Source organism: Colossoma macropomum, unplaced genomic scaffold, assembly GCF_904425465.1.
Source record: "Colossoma macropomum unplaced genomic scaffold, Colossoma_macropomum, whole genome shotgun sequence".
Classification (NCBI taxonomy): Eukaryota; Metazoa; Chordata; class Actinopteri; order Characiformes; family Serrasalmidae; genus Colossoma; species Colossoma macropomum.
In genome coordinates, this window is record NW_023494785.1 from 45857121 (window position 1) to 45879620 (window position 22500).

The window sequence follows — 22500 nt, forward strand, 5'->3', positions numbered from 1 at the left end:
CTTCACCACAGTCAGACACTGGTCAGGGATGTGCTCCTTATCGTAGCTCACCAGCGCCTGCAGGAAGTCGTCCACCTGCAGGAAGAGGACTATGAGACTTACAGCAGAACCAAAGGGTCTAACTCAGTAACTCTGTAACATTTTTTTTATTTAAATGATCTGAATCGGTGTTGATTTAATAAAATGTAATTTAATTAAATTAATTAGTCTATTTTTGTTGAGATTATGCAACGAGTGCATGCAGATCACTGATTGGCTATTGGCTTTATTATCAGAGGCAGCGACTCTCTCCACATAAACATGACGAGGTCCTGGTCTAATCCTCCCTCCAGCAGCTCTGCTGTGTGGAAATACAGGTGCTGTATTTAAAGCACCACTCATACAGTCAAGGTCTGCAGGTCAAGGCCTGCGTGTGGATTAGAACCACATGAATCAGACTAAGCACCAGGGTGGTGTGGGGGTGGGGGCTTCATCACTACAGACTCACCTTGCCCATGAAGACCCTGGCAGCCTTCCAGCCGCGCTCCTTGGGAACACGTCCACGTGGAGCCAAGAGAACCATCACAGCTGCCAGGACGTTACTCACAGCCTCTGGAGGGTTGGGGAACGTCTTCAGCTCCGTCAGGTTCACCTGCACAGCAACGTCACCTTAAAAACACCTCAACATACCACAGTGTATCAGCCCACCCATACAGGCTCCGCCCACAGGTGAGCTCTTTCATAGCTACTGTTATGAGGTTAGACAAGCTTTACAGATCACTGAAAAAAATCTCATTAAAGCTAATGACTCAGTTTATATCACAATACCTACATTTAGAGTCGGTTATTCATTCAGCCTAATGAGAAACTGTAGAACAGACTCAGTTTATATCACAATACCTACATTTAGGGTTACGATTTCTCAATCACAATGACTTTAACACAGCTGATAAAATGTTTACATTCTTAGTTTGGCTTCTTTAATCAGTGAAGAAAGCTGAAGTGACCTTGTTGAGGGTGTCTAAAGCGGCGGTGGCCGCCTCCAGGGCCGGTTCGGCTTTAGCCAGGTCATTCTCACAGTCCCTCTGTCTCAGAGTCACCTCCGCCTGGATCGCTGCAACCTGCACACAAACACAGCCACAGCAATACATTCTAACTTAAGACGAGCTGATGACAAAAGGCAGTTTGGCACAGCAGGCATAACACAGCTTTACACAATAAAATGCTTCAGATTTATTTCAGTTGATAAACATGGTTCTTATTGAAAGTGAAGGGACGTCTCAGACTAACATGCCACTGTTATCTATAAAAATAGGTTTACTAAGTCATCTACAATGGTTCTCTTTGAAAATGTACACCAACCGGACACTTCATTAAGTCCACCTCTTTGTATCTACATTCACTGTCCATTTTATCAGCTCCACTGACCGTATAGGAGCACACTGTGTCTTTTTTATTGTGGAATCGTGTAAATTGACCTTAACTGAGGCGACTGAGGCCTGCAGTTCTTTAGGTGGTTATCTGGGTTCTTTTGTGACCTGGATGAGTCGTCGATGCGCTCTTGGTGAAATTTTGGTGGGCTGGACACTCCTGGGAAGGTTCTCGACTGTTCCAGGTTTCCTCCATTTGTGGATAACGGCTCTCGCTGCGGTTCTCTGGAGTCCAGAGCCTCAGTAGTGGCTCTGTAACCCTTTACAGACTGGCAGATTTCAATGACTTTGCTTCTCATCTGTATTTGAATCTCTTTAGAACGTGGCGTCATGTGCTCCTTTTTGAGTCCTTCTAGCTGCGTCGCACTGACCGACAGGTTCTCTTTAAGCGATGTTTAGATCCAGCAGGTCTGGCAGTGATCATGTCTGGGTGTGGTCAGTGAAATTGAACCCAGTAACTGAATTTGGTTAACTGGTTGATTTAGTAGCTGAGGGGGCAATTACCTTTTCACACTGGGTCAGGTAGGGCTGAACAGTGTTCTTCCTTCAGTAAATGAAATCATCATTTAAAAACAGCCTTGTGTTTACTTGAGTTATCAGGGTCTAATATTAAAAGTAGTCTGATGATCTGAAACATTGAAGTGTGACAAAGATGCAAAAATAGAAGACATTGGGGAGGGGTAAATACTTTTTCACAGCACTGTAATAAGTGTGTATACATGCACTCAATAATCCGATCATAATCGGATTTCTGCAGTTATCCGATTATTCAAATGATCATGTAAACACACTCTGATCTAGAAATAAAGAGGCTGGATTTTAGCTCAGTAATCAGATTTCTCAGTGCTGTAAACTCTGACTCTGATTTCTATCTGATTTCTCATTCTGTGCGAGATCAGACAGTGGATGTCTCGAGATGCAGCAAAACTCTGTTGGAGCGGCGCTGAAACCAAACATGAAATAAAGGATTTAAATATTCTTCATCTTCTAGACGATGTTTGATCATATTTACAGGTAAAGCAGTGCGATGTTAAAAACAGCCACGGTGTGAAGTTTGAGTTTTACGTTATGTTTATGTCGCGTCTTCTTCTGTGAGTTTACTGGCTGGTTACAAAGCAGAAATCTGATTACTGTCTGACTCATGTAGTCCTGGAGTTCTCCCAGTATCTGATTACTCAAGAGCATGTAAACGTGTTGATCGGATTACTAACAAAATCTGATTTTCTACTGTTATCAGATTGTATACACACTCACTGTTTGTGCCCCTGAACAAGGCACGTAACCCCCCACTGGCCCAGGTGGCGCCGCCCTGCTGCTGACTCTGTGCTTCTCTAAAACCAGGCAGCAAAATAAAAAATCTCCCTTGTCTACAAACTTCATAACATAAACAGCTGATATGTAACAGGTTATTAGAGAGAATGTAACACTAAAATTGAGGAACGTTCTCTGTAGCGCTGCTCTAGACGCATGTTTACCTTCTGCTCCTCCAGATCTGCGTCCCGTCTCTTCCGGCTCACTCTCTCCGCCTGACGGCCGATTTTGGCGATCAGCTCTTCAGCGGCTTCATTTTTCAGATTCAGCTCCACTTCCTGAGAGTTCAGCTTCGCCTTCAGCTCCCCGACCTGCAGCACAGCAACACTCAGAGCACTCAGACTCACCGACACACTGAGAAAAGACGGTTCTTCAAGGGTTCTTTAGTAAAGAAAACAGTTCTACAGAACCAAGAACACTCAAAGAACCCTCTGCATGATTAAAGGGTCCTTTCACCACGAAAGGTTCTTCAGATTGATGGAGAACGTGGCGTAGATGGTTCTGTGTAGAACCTTTTTAAAAATGGTTCTATATAGCACCAAAAAGGGTTCTTCTTTCATTACAAGCTTGACATAGTCACAATAAAAGAACATTTTTTTGGTGCTACACTCTTAGCGTTCTTAGGGTTCTATATAGTAAAAAAGGTTCTTTGGCTTGTAACAATAATGGAACCCTTTTGTTGCTAAAAAGAGCTCTTTTCAAAAAGGTTCTACATAGAACCATGTAATCAGAACCATAGAACCATCAATCTCAAGAACGCTTTTATAATGCAAATAACCCTTAATCATGCAAAGGGTCCTTTGAGTGTTCATGGTTCTATTTGGAACCATTTTCTTTAATAAAGAACCCTTCGAAGAACCATCTTTTTTTAGGATTTACTTTTGTGGTTGTAACAAAACAAAAGTCTGGATTATTTAAATGTGTCAGTTTCACATGAATAAAACACATTTGCATCGACGCATTTTGAGATTTTTAAGTTCATAGTTGTGTAATAACACACTTTATTAACACAGAACCGACGACACACGTCACGGAAATTAAAAGCACCATTTCTTCCCCAATTCAGTTCAACTGTATTACTACATACATATATGGGGTTCAGTATATCCAACATGCTCGGGCTGCTTCTCTGCTGCATAAACACTGAGACACAGACATGAGTGGCACTAGTAGAAAACAGTAAACACCTAAAAGAACTTCCAACGCAATAAAAAATAAATAGATAATAAATATAGACAATAAATATACATAATATACTTTTTTTTATACATAATAATATACAGATATTCTAAATATTTACATAAGTATATGCATTTATTAGACTTATTATATTAATGCTGTCTGAACAAAACCTCATATCTCCAAAATGGTAACTTTAGAGGAGAAGGAAAAACACTGTACTTATAATGTAAGTCAATGGAACCAGAATTTTTCCAAGTAATTTTGGTCCGTTTATTTTGGCCCATTCATCATGAAATTTATGTAAAGATCAACAGGCATTTTCAAATTATGACAAAAAACTGAACAATGACAAAAATGGAGATACGAGGTTTTGTTCCGACAGCAGCCATTTAATACACTTTCATAATTATATGTACATAAAATATACTTAATAATTTACATATATAAATAAATAGACAATAAACACACACCAGACACACAGACGTGCAGCAGTGCACAGAAGTGCAAAATGTGTAAAATATGTGCCGCAGTTTTAGATTCAGTGTTCAGTAAACAATGGTATGAATTATAGTCGCGTCTTTAATCCTCAGAATAACAGAGTGTAAACAGTTCAAGCTGGGGTTGTGTTCATGATCTGGTGGTGACCAGTTGGTCCATTACGTTCAGCAGTTTTGGACCATGTCTAATGGTCTGTTGGCCCAACCTAAAGGGCAGCTGCTATTTTCATATGAAAACATAAACAAACTGGAAATTTTGGGTTATGAGGCGACAATATATTAGTGCCACTTAATGATCCTCAGCAAATAATAGCAACAAGGCAGAGATGGAAACGCTGCACCTTCCAGAGCTACGATTCAAACCTCGTCTGCTCTCACATCTTTCAAAGGAAAGTCCACCAAAATAAAACCCACTCTTAATATCTTCGTTCTGTAAACTTCTGTAATCATTTGAATGATGAATCCTGGGTTAAAGAGGCAGAGCCAATCATCTCAGCTCTGAAACTCAAGGTTTATAAGGAGAACTTTCAGCCTTCAGTGGGTGATGAGGTTCGGAGTGGCCTGAATAAACTCTTACTGCGTAATATAACTAAATCACAGGGCTGATCCATATGATCAAACCTCCAGCCTTGAGAATGCTGCAGTCTGTGGGCTCAGTGAGGCAGACGGAGCCTCGCAGTGCTGATCCAGGAGCTCAGGCTGCGTAATATACCGATCATTAATTATATCACAATACTGGCCTTTGAAATACTGATACTGGAAAGTCTATAATAAAGTTATCTTATTTGTGACGATTACACGACATCCTTGAGATCAGAGGTTTGTTTGGACATCTTTAGAGCAGCTAGTGAGGGCTCATTCACAACATTAGCAGTTTTAACTCTTAGCTAAATAATAAAAGTGTAATCATCTCAATACAGTATTAAAAACCGAAGGCGTTGGTGTTTCTATGGCTGGTGAGCCCCTCACTACTCCGAACAACTCACTCACCATCTTCAGTGGAAACCACTGTGCAAACTGGCAAAACTAGTCATCTGGGTGCAGCCTATCAGAGTAAAATGGGTGTGAAGGGGCGTGGCTTATGGTACAGACACACCCACTATCAAATGACTGGACTTTGCCTTTTCTGGAAAGCTTATAAATTCCAGAAGTTTTGATTTTTGGGGTTTGTTTTGTAAGAAGATTGTCGGGAACCTGTTTCAGGACCTGAAAAAGTGCTACTGGAGAAATCTTACTAATCTGAGCCAAACCAATCTGCGCAGAACAGATCTAGAACTCTGTAGAACACACAAAACGTAATCAGATCAAATCAGATGTTGACCTCAGAATGGACAATTCTATTAAATCTGAGAAAGTCTGTTGTTACAGCTCTACTGAATGACTGTAATGTCTGCTGGCGATGCTGAATGTGGTTCTAGTCATATGAACTCATCTATCGTTATGACTGCTGTTAGTTTAGTGTCTAACTTTTCAAAGGATCAAAGGCCTGACTTTGATTGACGGGCTGGTCAGGTCTAAGTCCACCTGATGACAAAATTTCAGCATCAGGAAAAAAATAGAAAACACATTTAACAGAAAATGAAAGAAATCCGCAGGGATATTTTTCTACACCTCCAAAGACGTAGAAGCCGAACAGGGCGAGACTGCAGAAATATAATATTCAGAATTTTTTATGATACACGATATGTCACAATATTTTTTTTTCAGACATCTGATCAGTCAGAACAGAGAAAAAAGAACCTACATTTAAAAAAAATACTATCAAAGAATCAACTGTGAACACTGACTTTTATTCAGTATTTGTCACTAAATCCAGTCAAACGGCTCCAATTCTGCTCTCCTTATAATGAAACATGCAGTTGGTCAGTGTCTACAAGCACTGACGATAAACACCATATGATCAGAACAGCAGACTGTACTGTGACATCATTTATCACAATAACGATATATATTGTCATATCGTCCAGCTCTAATTTAGAAGTTGGTTGATCATCCTCTGAAGTAATCAAACACATTCAGTGATGTTGGGGTCAGGAGCCGTATTACAGAAACTTCTCAAGTCTGAAATCTGATCTGTTTGGTCTCCATGACGACTTCAGTCCGGACTGAATTTAGGACAGTATCTATTCCAGAATAACAGTTCCTAACTGTGTCTGTTTATTAGGAGGAGTAACGTTAGCGCGCTCGGCTAAAGCGTTTGGGAAATGGAGACTGAAACTGGGTGGCGGCCACGCTCTGATAAACAGCAGGGGGTGCTGATTATTGGTTACGTGTCAGGGTATCACATATTGTGAAAACATTTGTGATTTTTTGCCACACTGCCCACCCTTACCTGCGTGGCAGTGGTCTTCAGTTTCCGCAGGCCTGCCTGCAGTCTGCTCAGCTTCTGCTGAAGCTGCTGGTCCGTCTCCTCCAGCAGGTTCCTGTAGAGCCTCAGCAGCTCCAGGAAGCTTCTGGGCGTGCTGTAGTTGTGCCTGCGCTCGCTCTGCCGGTAGCGCTCGCTGGCCTGCTCGACGCTGGCGTGAACGTGAGCCATGAAAAGACTGATGGGCTCCTGAACGGCCGGCTGTAAAGGAGGAGAAGTGGAGAGAGAGAGAGAGTGAGCGAGGGAGAGCGAGGGAGCGGCTGGATTAAGCGCTCTTTAACATCCTCGGTCTGTGACAGGCTCTGAAATATCATCTTCATAAATCCTGAATTCATCTCCAGCTTCGTAGGTGGCTGGACTTACTCAATTTGAAATCTGGGTGCTGGAGAGCGACGCTGGGAGAGTAATGGCTCACAGCGAGGGGAGCGACCTGAGCGCTTCTAGCACGTTCTGTGGCCTCAAATGTACCAGTTTGAGAAACTCCTGTTTCTGCGAATGAAATCTTTAGACTTTAGCACAGAGCTTTTGTCCAAAGGCCAAAGTGCAACAGTCTCCAAGCACTCAACCAAGACAGCTCTGCACAAAGGACGTTATTTAGACAAAGCTGCCAGGCTGTACTGTCCTTCAGTATAGTGACCAGGCCGTTAAAGGCGAGGTCATCTCACCATAGTGATTCTCTGGCACATACTGCTTCCTGTCTGCCCCCCCAGAGCAACAACCAGCCACCCAAAATGAAATGAAGTAGTTCACTAAGAACTTCAGGACTAGGATCCAGCAGTGAGTGCTGAGTCTAAAAACAACGATCTTGACAGACTTTTAACAGCTTGTCTTGAGTCATCCTGCACCCCCCCTACAGCCCCCCCACCCGAAGTCTGGCACTGCCTGAAACAGCTGTGGCTCCTTAGAGGGTCAGTCTGTGTGTATTAATCACTGCTGCTTCATTAGCATAAACGATCCTGCTTAGTGATCGTTCCACTGGCTCAGAGAAAACAACATCACAGAGAGAGAGAGAGAGAGAGAGAGAGAGAGAGAGAGGGGGAGAGAGAGAGAGAGAGAGAGGGGGAGAGAGACTGTCACCAGGCTCACGGTGCATGTGATCATCCATTTGTCTTCACTTCCGAATGTGGCTAATGATGAGGGATCGAGCTCGAGCTGAGCGGAGTGAGGAGACGACGCTGAACCGTCTGAGTGTCCAATCAATGTCAAACGCAGTACAATGACTGAGCAAAGCCTGATTTCAGTACTAAGAACACTGGGCCTCATCCAGCCGCTGTTCTCAGGGAGAGATTATTCCCTAAAATCTACTTACGCAGCTTCTCCAGCATTCATTCACCAGTGTTCTCTTGTTTGGGGTTTGTTCTTAGGTAAGAACAAAATCTACACACACTCAAGAGCACAAAGGCGATAACAGGTCTTGTTTTAAAGGAGAACACCACAGATTTATAAAAAAATTCTTCATAATTAGGTGGTTAAGATGTAAACAGAGTCGTTCAGAGCGGTTTGGTTTCTAGATAAACTTACTGAGTCAGAACTGTTCACAGTGGTGGTGATAGGAACCAGACGTCCAGCTCTAAAAGCTCCCTCACAGAAAGTTCCTACATGAAATGGTTATGAATTCACTGCCTGATGACTGAGACACTGTTTTATGATAGTTTAGAGAACTTAAACTCCATTCATGGTGGAGGGATACATGCAGGGCGCTGTGAGGCAAAATAGTCCCCAAAGAAAACTTATTATTTCAGATTTTCCACTATTTTCCATCATCAACATTCATATAAACTCAGAAGACTCGTGTAGGTTCACTGGTGGTTCTGGATAGTAAATAAAATGTCTATATTTGTGTTGTAGTCATGGCGACCCCTGGTTCCTATCACCACCACTGTAAAGACATCTGAACCATTTCACACCAAACCACTCTGAATCTCTGTGTTTACATCATCAGGGACTGAATTATTCAGAAATTTTGAAATATTGGTGGAATTCCTCTTTAAGAACACATCGTGAATTTGACATAAACCTTTTCTCAGGAACAAATCAGGAAGATACTGGAGAATGAGGCCCAGTGGTATGTACAGCTGCACACAGCGCCACCCTGAGGCAGAGCAGAGCTGCAGCTCTAGATAGTTAAGATCACCAGAGACAGAAGCTGATTGTGGGTGAAGCAGATAAACAATCAGCTTCACTGAATCTGGATTTGGGCGTTTATTTAAACAGACAGCAGAACATCATAATCAGTTTATTTTCATGGCCCCTCAGAATTTTCAATTTGAGACATTCAGGGGATCCAAGAGGTTAATTAGGGGGTCCTGGACCCCGCAGGACCCCCTGTATTTTGCACTTTGGCTGCACCACTGCAGGAGAGTGGGCACCTTTGCAACAGCCCACTTTTGTCCAGATTGTCTCTTTAAGGCCTCAGATTTGCACAATGTGCAGATTTACTGTCACACTGAGATGATTTAAAGTGTTTTTCAGCACCTCTGAGCTCGATTTGAATCGTCTCGCTGGACACTGGACAGACTCTTTACTATCACACAGTCAACACCGTCACACTGCCCACCCTAAACATAGACGAGTCCAGCTCACCTGAATGGCTGGGAGCTCCTGTAGGAAACGCAGGCTAACTGAGTGCAGCGCCTCCTGTGGCCACTCGTGGAACCAGTCGGCTGTAGTGCAGCTGAGCAGAGCCGGGAAACGCCGTAATCGAACACGCAGAGCGCCTCCTACTGGAGACATACACAGCACCACCTACACACACACACACGCGCACACACACACACACACACACACACACAAAGTTAACCCTTCAATGCCGATGGAAAAAAAGGGTCTCACTGTTGAGAAGAAGAAGAACGTGATTTCTCAGTGCTGTCACTGAATTATTAGACAAATTTTTTATTCGGTTTGTGTCACGTTACGTTTTTGAGCCAGAAAACACTGCACTGCAAAAAATGGGAAATGATCTTAAGTCTAGTCAATAAACGTAATATTTCTCATGTTGAGTTTGTTGTAAGATTATTATAAGATTATTTAACTTATATCTAGACTTTTTTTTACTGCTGCACAGAAATTCTACCCAGTTAAATGATCTCACTGTACTGACAGATAATTTTGCATATTTTAAGAAATATGCTCAAAACATCTGTTAATAATGTTAAGCTGAGATGATTTTACACCCTTAAAAAAGATGGTTCTTCTTGGGTGCTAGTAAAGAAAATGGTTCTTAATAGGACTATGAACTCTAAAAGAACCCTTTTTCTCGATTTTCTTCAGAGTGATGGAGAATGTGCTGCAGATGGTGCTATACAGAAGCTTTTTGAAAAGGGTTCTATGTAGCATCCAAAACGGTTCTTGTTCTTGTCAAGCTTGACATCACAACCTTTTCAAAAAGGTTCTACATAGAACATTTTTCTTTAGTAAAGCACCATCTTTTTAAAGACTGTAGTGAAGAAAAAAGGCACATGTAAGAAGGTTTTTATTCCTGAGACGCATCAGAGAATCCAGGCCCTGAGCTTCACTGAGACTTTACAGTGTTGTTGCTGCTGAAGGGCTCGTGTGGCTCAGGGTGGGCGATACGGGATAAACGCAACATCCCGATATTTGAGAACATTTCCAGAAAGAGACGTTCAGAAGGCAGAAACGGTCACTGCTGCCTCATCGCTAAAGGGTCAGAAGTCAGAGCTGAAGCTGTAGAACCTTGAGCTGCTGACGGACGCGATCTACGAAGAACCTCCAGCAGTTCTCCGCGGTGTCCAGCAGGCCCAGAGCTCGCACGTCCTTCCTCACTGCCTTCATCACTCCGTCCACCTCCTCCTCACTCAGCAGCTCTGGAACCTCACCTGCAGGACACACAGTCAGTTCAGGCCTGATCTGCCCAACCTCAGTGATTTTCTCACATGATTAAAGCTGCTTTAGTGTTTACATGCAGATTAAACAGAGCTCAGAGGATATGAAGATAAAGAGCTGAGATTCTCATAAAGCAGCTTTAGTACCAACAATCACTATTTCAGTTTAGGGCTGGGCGATATGACGAAATACCTTATCGCATTATTGTGATAAATTACGTGGCAGTACAGTACAGTATTCTTTTCTGATCCTGTGTATATCGTCAGTGACCAACTGTTTGTTTCACTATAAAGAGAGCAAAACTAAACCGTTTAACTGGATTTAGAGCCAAATACTAAATGAAAATCATCGTGTTCACAGTTTTTGATAGTAGTTTTTAAATGCCGGCTCTTTTTTCTCTGTTCCTGATCAGATTAAAAAGGTGACATATCATGTATCGTGAAAATTTCCTGAAGTATTGTGATATTATATTTCTGCCGTATCGCCCAGCTCTCAGCATCTCAGTGTTGTCAGTTTTTTGGTGATTTATCTGTAGAAGATTTCGCGACTCTGAGGAAGATCAGGATTCTAACACGAGGAGAGTTGTAACTTCAGTTATTCCGACACTGCAGGACTATTAGAATTTCAAATCCTAAATAATCAGATGTTTTTTCCTGGTTCACAGGCCCAGAGGGGGTCTTTGACCCCGGGGGTCTGACATCGGTGACAGATGAGCAGCACCATCTGTGAGTTTGGGACCTTCATCCAGCGCCACACAGGTCTGCTCCAGTCACCGTTAATCTACTTCACTTCACCGCCGCATTTACATGTGTTTCCCATTCATCAGACTCGGCACAATGAGGACCCCTGCGGCGGGAGGGGGTGAGGAGGGGGTCTCCCTGGGGAGACTTTAAGAGTCAGCGCAGAGCCAGAATTTCATTTAGGGTTAGGAGTTGGTGAGGCCACCTAGTAAAGCGCCGTGTCCCAGAGACCTCGCTATCACATTATAACCCACACTGAAACACGGCGCGACGTCTCCTCCCCTCGGAATTATACGGTTCTGTCTGTGTTCTGAGCTTCAATTGAGCTTCAAAGATTTTGCATTCCCAACAACAGAACTGATCTGTGGAATGTCTCCTTATACACGACAGTCAGACGCCCTAATTTATTCTAAATGTATGATATTAACATCCTATCAGATCCTTTTTTTGGAACAGAAACTCAGAAGGAGTTATATTATAAACACAAACAGTTTACACTCGTAATTTATTTTAAAACAGAAAATCAGTATAACGGAGTGTCTGCCCTGATCAGAAAGTTAAATTTAATGTTTTCATGACTTTTTTATTAAAAAAATCACTGCAGATCAAGTATAAAGGTCAGGGCTAAATATTGTGTCCAGTGCAGAGGTCAGTTTTAGGAACCATTAGTTTAAACCATAAGTTTCCTCCAGTCAGACAGAAACAGCTACTGTAATAAACTAATTCCAGCAGGTCAGTGTAGCAGGTCAGTGTAGCAGGTCAGTGTAGCAGGTCAGTCTAAAGGCCGTGTGAGGTTTAGTTTTGTATCAGAAATGTGACTCTAATGAGCCAAAATGTCTTATTTTGGGAGAAAGACGAAAAAGAAAAGATGATTTAATTTAATGTTTATGTTGTAATTAAGAGCCCATCAGTTCAAATGTTCACTATTTAAAGACAATTTAAGATGAAAAGACTTTTTAAAGTATTTAGTTTTTAGGATTTAAAGTATTAAGCCTACAGAGGATCCTCACAGCTGAAGATGACAATTTAGGGAATTCTTGAAGATGAAGTTATCGAGCACTATTTCATCACCAATAAGAGCAGCAGAACGTGAACTAGGACGGCATGTTAACGTGTTTATCGTTATTTATAATTATTACGTTGGAGAAACTTCAACATAAGGTGACATAAGCTATAATCTACTGCTATCATCACTCATGTTAACAGCCACAGAACAGCCTCATTCTGGGCCATAAACACTAATAACACTACAATAATGCTAATTTTCGTTAGCACGCCTAGGGGATTTCTAATAGTATGTTAGCGCTAAGCTAACTATAATTCATGTGAACATATAGGGGATGTATGTGAAGCTTGTAAAAGTCATTTTGTATGTTTTATATGAAGTTTGAATCAGACATTATCATATATTTCAGTTTGTATGTATCAATGTTACAGTCACTCTTTCAGTCCATAGAGCTGCTGTCACTGTTTAACATTCCTAACAACCCGGAACCTCTTTAGACTATGACCCGTATTCACAGTCATCTAGAACTTCCTGAAGGTCTAGAGTGATGTTCTTTGCCGTTGTAAATCAGAGTGCGATTGGTTGGTCACTTCCTAATTATGTTGGTAGTTAATCTAATGTGTGAGGCCTTCAGTCCAGCTCCTAAAGTCCTAACCAATGGGAGAGCAGCTCAGCTGAATCTACCTAGATACCACAGAGAGAACAATCCTGATTGGACGATTTTCTGCTGGGCTTTTAAAGACTTTAACCTTTTTGTTTCCAGTCAAAACTGAGCAATGAAATAAGACTCTGTTACTACAGTACTTAGTGTTTGAATACGATAAGCACAAAGCCTCTATTTAATTAGACTGAAGTAAGATGTGCTGCTGTGTAGGACAGAGATGGAGAGTCTGACCTGAGGACAGCAGGGCACTGATGACGACGAGGAACCGCTCATCAGAGATCTGAGCGTCTGTGAGCAGGAGAACCGTGGGGAGGTTTTTCACTCCAGCCTTTAAACAGAGCTCTGCCAGATCCACCTGAGAACACATAAGGGGTCAGAGCACGAGGTAGAACGCTACTAAACCTGCTCTAGTGAGATTAACAAGAACACAGTATTGTCCTACATGATTAAAGGGTTCTTTGCATGGTGAAATGGTTCTTCAGGTTGATGGAGAATGTGCTGTAGATGGTTCTATATAGAACCTTTTTGAAAATGGCTCTATGTAGCACCAAAAAGGCTTCTGCTATTGTTACGATGCCAAGCTTGTAACCCAATATTCATGCAGAGGGATTTTTGAGTGTTTATGGTTCCATATGGAACCATTTTATTTACGATAGAACCCTTGAAGAACCATCTTTTTTAAGAGTGTAGAACCCCCCCAACTTCTTCATTGTTTTACTGAAGCTCTTCTTTCAGAGGGTCTAGATTTCAAGCCCCCTTATTTTCACTGCAGGTTATCTTAGTACTATTTTAATCCCTTATTTGATTTTATTTTCTATTTCATTGTCTTTTATCTGTAGCTCCTGAATTTTACATTTTTGATTCATATGATTCATCTAAAAGTTCTCCTAAACTTCATCACCTAGCACGGCTGTCCTAGGGACTAAGATTAGGACCTGAGTGATACGCAAATTTTGTCACCGATACTGATATCATATTATACACTTAAAAAAGGTTCTGCAAGAGTTCTTTTGTCAAAAAATGGTTCCATACGCAACCATGAACACTCAAAGAACCCTCTGCATGATTACAGAGTTCTCTGCATGGTGAAATGGTTCTTCAGACTGATGGAGAATCCTTATCAAATACCAACTTTCAGATCATAAAACTAACAATTAAAACTGAAACTATTCAAAAACTCATTTTGTGAAAATTTTCTTTAACAGAAATAAAACTGTTAATGCATCATTAAGACAAACCGAAACTAAAGTGAAATCAAAACCAAAATTGATCTAATGAAAGTTTCTAAAACTATAATACCCCTGCAGTGAACTGTAAATACTGAAACTTTAACAATTTTCAGACACCAAACTCTTTAATTTAAAAAAACCCAGAATACTGTGTTTTTCCGTCACCTGGATCCTTTAAGGTCAGAGTAAAAACACCTGAGAGCTCGTCTGAGGATGGAGGGTCCTCTCAGACGAGCGTATAAAGGGCGCTGCGCTCAGCGCGGATCGATGACGCGGACCTGAGCGGCCTGGGATTCACGCAGCCTCTGATGAATGAAATGATAGCAGCAGCCTCATCAATAGGGCATTGAAATATTTGCCCAGGCTCTTTAATGGGATCTGACAATCCTACAGGCTGGACTAAACGAGATCAATGACCTGCAGCGAGCAGGAGAGCGTATTGATCAGGGAAACGGTGTCTAAAAGAAAACTTGATCTCAGTTAATGAATTACTGACCATCTACATTTATCTCCACTTCAAGGTGCCGATCGTCTCCACTGGTCCACTCACGGCTGGAGTGACCGATACAGAGTTAATATAATATCGGTGTGCCAGCTGTGAACCGTCAGAGCTAGAACCTCAGTTTGGGCCACAGATATGGAAACTAGATCAAAACCCACCTCAGTGATAATCCTAACTTCTGCTAGGATTCTAGTAGATTAGCTTCTTATTGGAATTTTCTGTTCCACCTTAAACAGTGCAGCCATGACATTCTGCCACATTTAGACACCGGACTGTAACTACCCTCTCTCTGAGTGGGCAGGACATCCCCCCGTCTCCCCCATCACTCAGCGTGAAGCTAGCCAGCGCAGTGTAACAGATCTGGTGGTTGCGTCTCCTCCGAGCGCGTTCGGCTGTCCAATGACGTTACATTAGTGGAAGTTTAAAAAGACGCGGTGGAGCTTCACAGAACTCGGAGGAAGCCTGTGTTTGCCTGCACGCTCCTAGAGCTGGGGGTATCGTGTGACTGGGGGAGACTAACTAGTGGGTGGAACTGGAAACGACTAAACTGGGGAGAAAAAAAACAGTTGGTCTCACTCGTTGGAAATCAAAGCGTTACTGGTTGATCTGTCACTTCTAGATTTTCTCTTCAGCTCCTGAAGTCCTAACCAATGAGAGAGCTCACTTCACTGTATCTCTCTACAGTGAAACATGAGCAGCGCTGTAATACTGGCAGAGTTTAAAAACAAGAAAGATTCTGTTGATTAAAAAGGACCAAAAATACAGACGTTAATTTTTTTGGTTCCCAAAAGATCGTTAGTCCTTCTCTGAGGGTTCTCCACCAGAACACTTAAAGCACTAAAACACTGCAAGAGATTCAGCGTGTAGCTGTGCTGAAGCTGCTACCTTCAGGTCCTGGAGGCCGTAGCTCTCGTGCACTGTGGGCTGGAAGACGTCCATGTCGGAGACGTGAGCGGCTAGACGGGTCAGGCTCTGCTTTCCGCTGCCCCCCACCCCCACCAGCAGGGCGTGGCCTCGAGAGCATGCCAAAATTCGGCTGATCCGACACCTGCACAGTTGAAACACACAGGAACAGAGCACTTACAGTGATGCATCGCTGACTACTGCTGCTGCTTTTCTCATAACACTTTCTACAAATCCTTATTCATAATGTTTATAAATGCTTTCATAAGGCTTTATATGGCATACATAACACCTTACAATGCTTGGCATAAGCTTTTGTAGGTGTTTTCTTTGTAGGGCTGAATTCCCCTGATTTGGGGAAAATATCTAATTGCGATTTTTCCGACTAATATGCAATTTAAATTGTGACTTTTTTATGAATTGAGATTCAGGCCTGAATTTTTTTGGCCAAGAAGACCAGAATATCCACCTTTTCCGGCTTCAGGTTTGACCCCGAACGGCCAAACTGCCAGTAAGTCGTGGTTGTGATGTCACAACACATGAAGGTTTGGTTTTCTCTGATTGGTCAAACTCGTCTACAGGCATTTCACAAGCTCTGTGTTATGGGTTCAGTTTCCCCTCTTAAAGCTTAAGACAGTTTTTAATAATGTGCACACTTTAAAAAGATGGTTCTTCATGGGTTCTTTAGTAAAGGCAGTGAACCATGAACAACCAAACACCGACTTGCATGCTTAAAGGATTCTCTGCATGGTGAAATGGTTCTTCAGACTGATGGAGAATGGGTCTGATCATTTACAGTCACCCACTCTGGCTCAGTGGAACTGATCATGTTCTCCAACAGCAGGCAGGACAGAGAGCCTGTGATCTGCTGGACACTCACACATGCAGCATGGCCTGCTGGAACAGCACTAGGTTCATGGTGGAGTGAAGCTGGTTGTATGTGTCCAGGGCATCGGTCAGGATGCTGCTCAGTTGCTCCCATCCCCCTACCGGACCGTAGACAGGTTGTCCAGCCACTTCATGGCTGTGCAGGTAAACCAGAGGCTCCTGGAACACGAGCTGCTCCTCCAGAACCTGAAAACACAGCAGGTTTACTACAACACACTAAACACCAGCGCTGTTTGAAGCAACATGAGAACATGATCATTTAAATTATTCAGCATCTACTATGAATTACTTAATAACTATTATAAGTAAATCAGTAACTATTATGAAGTATTTAGCATCTACTTAAAATTATTCGGTAACTATTATGAATTATTCAATAACTTCTATGAATTAACTGTCAATTATGCAGTAGCCAGTATGAATTACTAAGTAAATTATCTAGTAATTATTAAGTAACTGCTATAAATCATTCAGTAACTATGAACTAGTCATTATCTACTATGAAACTAACATGTATATTCTGAGTCGGAGGAAATGCCCCCACGTACGAACTCTTACAGGTTAAGGGATTCACACAGTAAACGACATTAATGTTTTAGATATCAATACATTATAAAACAGATCTCACTGAATATGTTCATGGTGAACTGACTCAACTGTAAAATATTTGCCGTTCACTTCCAGCCTTGTGTTCTGCAGTGAAGGTAAGTAATCAGCTGCAAATTAGCAGCACTGAACTGACTGTCTACCTCAAAGGCCTGTTGAGCAGCGTCTGTCTGCAGCCTGTGGAAGAGCCGCTGGTTCTCTGGGTCAGAGAACCGGTCAGAGTACACCCTGCAGGACTCGTGCACCCAAAGCCGGACCAGGTCACAACTCCGCCTCACACGGTCCGGCCTGGAGAACAGCAGACCCTGAACACACACACACACACACACACACACACACACACACACACACACAAAGAGCTCGAAACAGATTTCAAGAGATTTTCGTTTTCCAAGCGATGTTGAAGAATTTCTGCTGCTCCAATCATGAAATTCTCACTCAGTGTAAAGAGCAGCTGCTCAAACTACACAAATAAAAAACGCAAAAATGAAGATGCTTGTTTTAGTTGGTCAGCGACGGTTTATGTTTGTGTGTGTGTGTGTTCTGTATTGGAGCTGCTGTGATACACGTTCACATCATTATTCAGAATTTTATAGTCTATAAACTATAAACTACAACATCTGAGTCTGACACCCACGTCACTTCATAAATGGATTACAGTGTAAAAATGCAAGAACACTTAAATCATTAGATATTAGCATCAGTCAAAACAAGGTGTTTAAGACATATATATATATATGTACACATAGGAACACCATATATATATATATATATATATATATACATATACATATATATATATATACATATATATATATATATATAGGTTTTCATTATCAGTCCAGACATTCCATATCAGTGACAGGAACGTTTCCCACCTGGAAGAGCCGGGAGAGATCCCACAGGCTGAAGAGGTGGAGGAAGTTGTTGGCGGAGGGCAGGAAGTGGTGGATCACTGAATGGTGGAGGCTGATGGCCGCCTGGACCAGGACCGGGCCGCTGCTGAGTACGGCCGGGCTGAACGCCTGGCTCTGCAGGTGCTGGATCAGGATGGAGCTGAAGATGGAGTTCAGAGCCTCACAGCTGGGGCTGCTCACTGCCAGCACTGAGAAATGCCTCTGAAACACAGTCAGAGCTACATATTCACTGGAAAACCACTGCAGTCTCTACAGGCATTTACTAGAACTTCATTCTAGATAATAATTTTGTTAGAACCTCAATCTAGAACTTCATTCTTCTGTAACCAATCTGACGGTATATTACTGAAAACAAATAATAACAGTGCACATCTGTTTGAAAAAAATAAACGATGCTAACCAACTTAATACGCATGAACACATCGGATTCATCTCGAATTATATCTAAATTTGTTCTAGAATTTATTTACAGTTTAAAAGGAGAAGAAAACGGGTCAAGTGTGCTAAATATGGTAGTATAATACTGTATTACTTAAATATCTGATACAAGATCCCATATTAAAGGTACTAATAAATACCTATGAAAAAACCTAATGTTTTGATACTGCGCTGTAAAGAGTTGATGTCAATTTACAGCAGAAACACTGCAGTAATCTACTGTATTCCTTTAATTTGTTTATTTATTTTTATTTATCCTTTAATTTAACCAGGCAAGTCATTAAGAACAAAGAAATATTCTTATTTCTGTAAATACAGTAGAAAAGCTGTCAAAACGCTGCATTCTGGGAGACACAGGTGAAGCTTCCAAGTTAAAACGTCTCATTTTGCAGTCATTATCTGGCATCTGGAGAGACGGTGGGGAAGTGGGCGGGATTGATCAGCTCATCTCTAAATACAGCTTCCCAGCATTCCTTGCGGTTTTGTTAGATTTTGTGAAATTTGTTAGATTGCTAATATTTTGTTCATCTACAGCTCATTTCACAGATATTTTTTAGTTTTTATTATTATTTACTTTTTTGTCTACAGTTTGTTTCACAGATTTTGTTTTGTTATAAATTTTTGCCAATTTAGTTAATTTGCTCATACGTTTTTTTACTACAGCATATTTTACAGATTTTTACGCAGTTTTATTTGTTCATTTCATTTTTTTAATTTTACCATTTCATTTCTGGCCCAAATATATGTTTGAATGTATTTATGTTTTGGTAACCATGGTGACGATTAGTTGTTTTAGTGAACTCCTTCATCCTGTAAGGTTATAATTTAAACACACTTGGCTTCTTCTCAGTCTTAATCACTGCTGTACTGTGATCAGCTGAAGGTGTGGTTGATAAACAGTGTTACTCTGGTCTGATCTTTCTCTTAATTCTGAAGCTGCAGTTAACTGTATGTAATCTGCATGAATGTTCAATCATTTGCTGGCAGAAGCCGAAGCTGGATTTGTGGAGTTTGTCTGATGTACATATTACAGCAGAACTTCACGCAGCGCACATTTCAGATTTACAGTAGAAATACAGGAGCGATGAACAAATACTGTTATCATTATTTAGTGTCGTCAACCCGTTCCTGAGTCCTGGCGACCGCGTGGACAGAGTTCCTCCAGAACGTTCATGAATCCTCTGAACGTCTCCATCCATCTTGTAGCTGCTTGTCCTCTTTTACCTTCAGCTCTTCCAGGCATGATGGTCTTTTCCAGTGAACTGGTTCTTCTCAGAATGTGTCCAAGAGCTTCAGTTTGGTTCTCTGGGCGTCCAGTGCTCTGGGCGTCCAGTGCTCTGGGCGTCCAGTGAGAGGTGAGGCTTGATCTGTTCTGGGTCATAGCTTCTCTCAAAAGTCTTCACCAGCACCAAAGTTCAAAGGCATCAGTATCTTTCATGTCTTGCTTGTTTACTGTCCAGCTTTCACATCCAGTGGACATTCTGATCTGTGTTTGTAGAGACGAATCGCTGCATTTGAAGATCTTTCCAAGCTCCTTCATCCTCGTCCTGCTGAGAGCTGGTCTGTGTTGTGTTTCTTGATGGATCCTCTGTTGTTAGTAACTGATCTGAGCAGTTAAATCTGCCCCCGTCTCCACATCTTCTCCTTCAGTGATAAAGTCAGGGTCTTTCCTGTCGTTATTAACTCAGCCTTCTTTATTTTGAGCTCCCATCTTTTTTTATAACTCTGTTCTTTAACCTTCCTTACAAGGGCCTTCAGATCCTCCAGATTTACCTTCATAGGTGTCGTATCAGCTGCATATTGAAGGTAACTGATGTTTCTTCCACCGATCCTGAATCCCTGATCATCCTTCGTCCAGTCCTACTTCTGTGATTATGTGTTCTGTGTTCAGGCTGAGCAGCTACAGTGACAGTCGAACTCTGTCTAACGCCCTCGCAATGTGGAGCAGTCAGTTTGAGTACTGTTGTTATATAATGCAATGTGAGTATCTTTAAAAACGTTAATTTACTGTAATTTCACACTAATTTCTCTCCTTTACAGTACGTACCTGCAGTCTGGGGTTGATGGTGTAACTTCCTGCTTGTGGATTCATGCAGGTGATGTACTGCGTGTTGTGAATCTCTTTCAGAGACAGCTTCTGACTGTCGTACCTGTAAGAGAAACGATACAGAACGTAAATTAATGCAGAGTTTACATTAATAAAACCTGACTCAGGTACAGCGAGGCTGATTTCCTCCTCACCAGTGTTTATAGTCCAGATGCTGCCGTACGAGTGCGTGTGGCTGAACCGTGCCGTAACTGTCGGCAGCCGTCGCGTTCAGATCATCGATAAAGTAGACGAGTCTCTTGCTCCCTGGAGGAGTGTAGCTCCTGCCTGCTTTCTTCTCCAGCGGCTTCTCCAGCAGCTCTGAGGAGAAACGAGGAGAATCAATGGCATTAACACACAAAAGAACCTTTAAATGCCCACATCATGCAAAAATACATTTTCCTCCCTTTTATAAAGTAAAAGAGTTAAAAAGATTTGGACATATTCTGATAAGGCCAAAAAAGAACACAAAGACGTTTTACAGAGGTTTAATTCATGTAATGTGTGACCCCACTGGGGTAAACTGTTTATAAAAACAGAATGCAGTGATGTGTAAATCATTTAAACCCTACATTTCATTGAAAATACAAATACAGCAAGTCAGATGTTGAAACTGAGAAATTTCATTGTTTTTTGAAAAAATATAAGCCATTTTGAATTTAATGCCTGCAACACACTCTAAAAAAGCTGGGACATAAATCAGAATTTAAAATTCTTTTTGGAAATCATGGACGCTGTGTCCTCTCTGTACAGTCCATACATGGAAACTAACTGCAGAAACGGCCGGCTGCGAATTTTTATATATATATATATATATATATACGCCCATTCAGCTGCTTATTGAACACGGCACAGCCACTCAGAACAAAGCTCATTTACACATATATATGTGTGTAAATATACAGTCTGTCTATTTTTTTATAGATAAATAAAGGTTGGATATTTGCGTAAACGTGACCTAAGACTGTTTGTGGCATATAAAACCACACAAACGTTATAAAAAGACCTCAGGAGAACAAATAAAATGTAAGAAAATGTAAGACACGGGCCCTTTAAAACAGATCTTTCTGCTTTAAGCATTTACGGTCGATTTCCTAGACATGGAATAAACCTAGTCCTAGACTCAGACTGCAGTGCCAATAGTAAATCATTACTGGTTTAGTCTTAAACCGGAGACGTACATGTTTACAGTACTGTATGAAGTCCATTCAGGACAAGCTCTGTCAGACAGTAACGTCATTCATGATAAACATGATCAAATACTGTAATGTATTTGGAAAATATTGTGACATTGAATTTCACTACCGGCCAGTGCTACGTGTGCATTTCACTGCTGACTGAATAAAACCTGAGATCTCCAAAATGGTAACTTTACAAGAGAAGGAAAAAACCTACTTTACTTTTAATGTAAGTCGATGGAACCAGACTTTTTCCAAGTCATTTTGGGTCGTTTCTTTTGGCCCATTCATCACGAAATTCACACACAATATAAAGAGCAACAGGCATCTTCAAATTATGTCAAAAACTGAAAAATGACACGAGGTTTTGTTCTGGCAGCAGTGATATTCAAAGACACCTGTCCAGCAGATGGCGCTTCTGTGCGGTAAGTCAGTGTTGAGTTTATATCTACTGATTAATACTGAATGTGTGCTGCTCTGTCAGGGTCTGAACTCTGCATGAAACCTTTAAAGCTAATCTGCTCGTGTCACTGACAGACCGACAGCACAGAGAAATGAAATGATGCACCGACTGAAAAAGCTGTAAAAGCCGTCAGTCTCCCGCAGTCAGTCGCCCCGACTGTTAAACACCACCGATGAGCTGAAACTACAGATGAGCCGAAGTTCTAATTCAGCCCACCAGAAGGCGCAGTTCTACCTGCAGAAGACTCATCAGTGCTAAAGGACTCACTCTGCA

The 22500-nt window shown here is 41.7% G+C and overlaps 1 protein-coding gene across 1 annotated transcript in view; it reads right to left on the minus strand.

The window, feature by feature from the left end:
• LOC118825795 (dynein heavy chain 11, axonemal) overlaps positions 1 to 22500 on the minus strand; it is a 119351-nt gene that overhangs the window by 37510 nt on the left and 59341 nt on the right. Inside the window, 15 exon segments of the mRNA XM_036596623.1 lie at positions 1 to 75; positions 488 to 631; positions 987 to 1100; positions 2885 to 3031; positions 6732 to 6965; positions 9348 to 9509; positions 10458 to 10600; positions 13249 to 13372; positions 15634 to 15796; positions 16532 to 16725; positions 17289 to 17450; positions 18024 to 18263; positions 20548 to 20650; positions 20742 to 20907; positions 22495 to 22500. The exon segment at positions 1 to 75 is cut by the window's left edge and continues 108 nt beyond it; the exon segment at positions 22495 to 22500 is cut by the window's right edge and continues 199 nt beyond it. Coding sequence (XP_036452516.1) covers positions 1 to 75; positions 488 to 631; positions 987 to 1100; positions 2885 to 3031; positions 6732 to 6965; positions 9348 to 9509; positions 10458 to 10600; positions 13249 to 13372; positions 15634 to 15796; positions 16532 to 16725; positions 17289 to 17450; positions 18024 to 18263; positions 20548 to 20650; positions 20742 to 20907; positions 22495 to 22500 — 2177 coding nt within the window.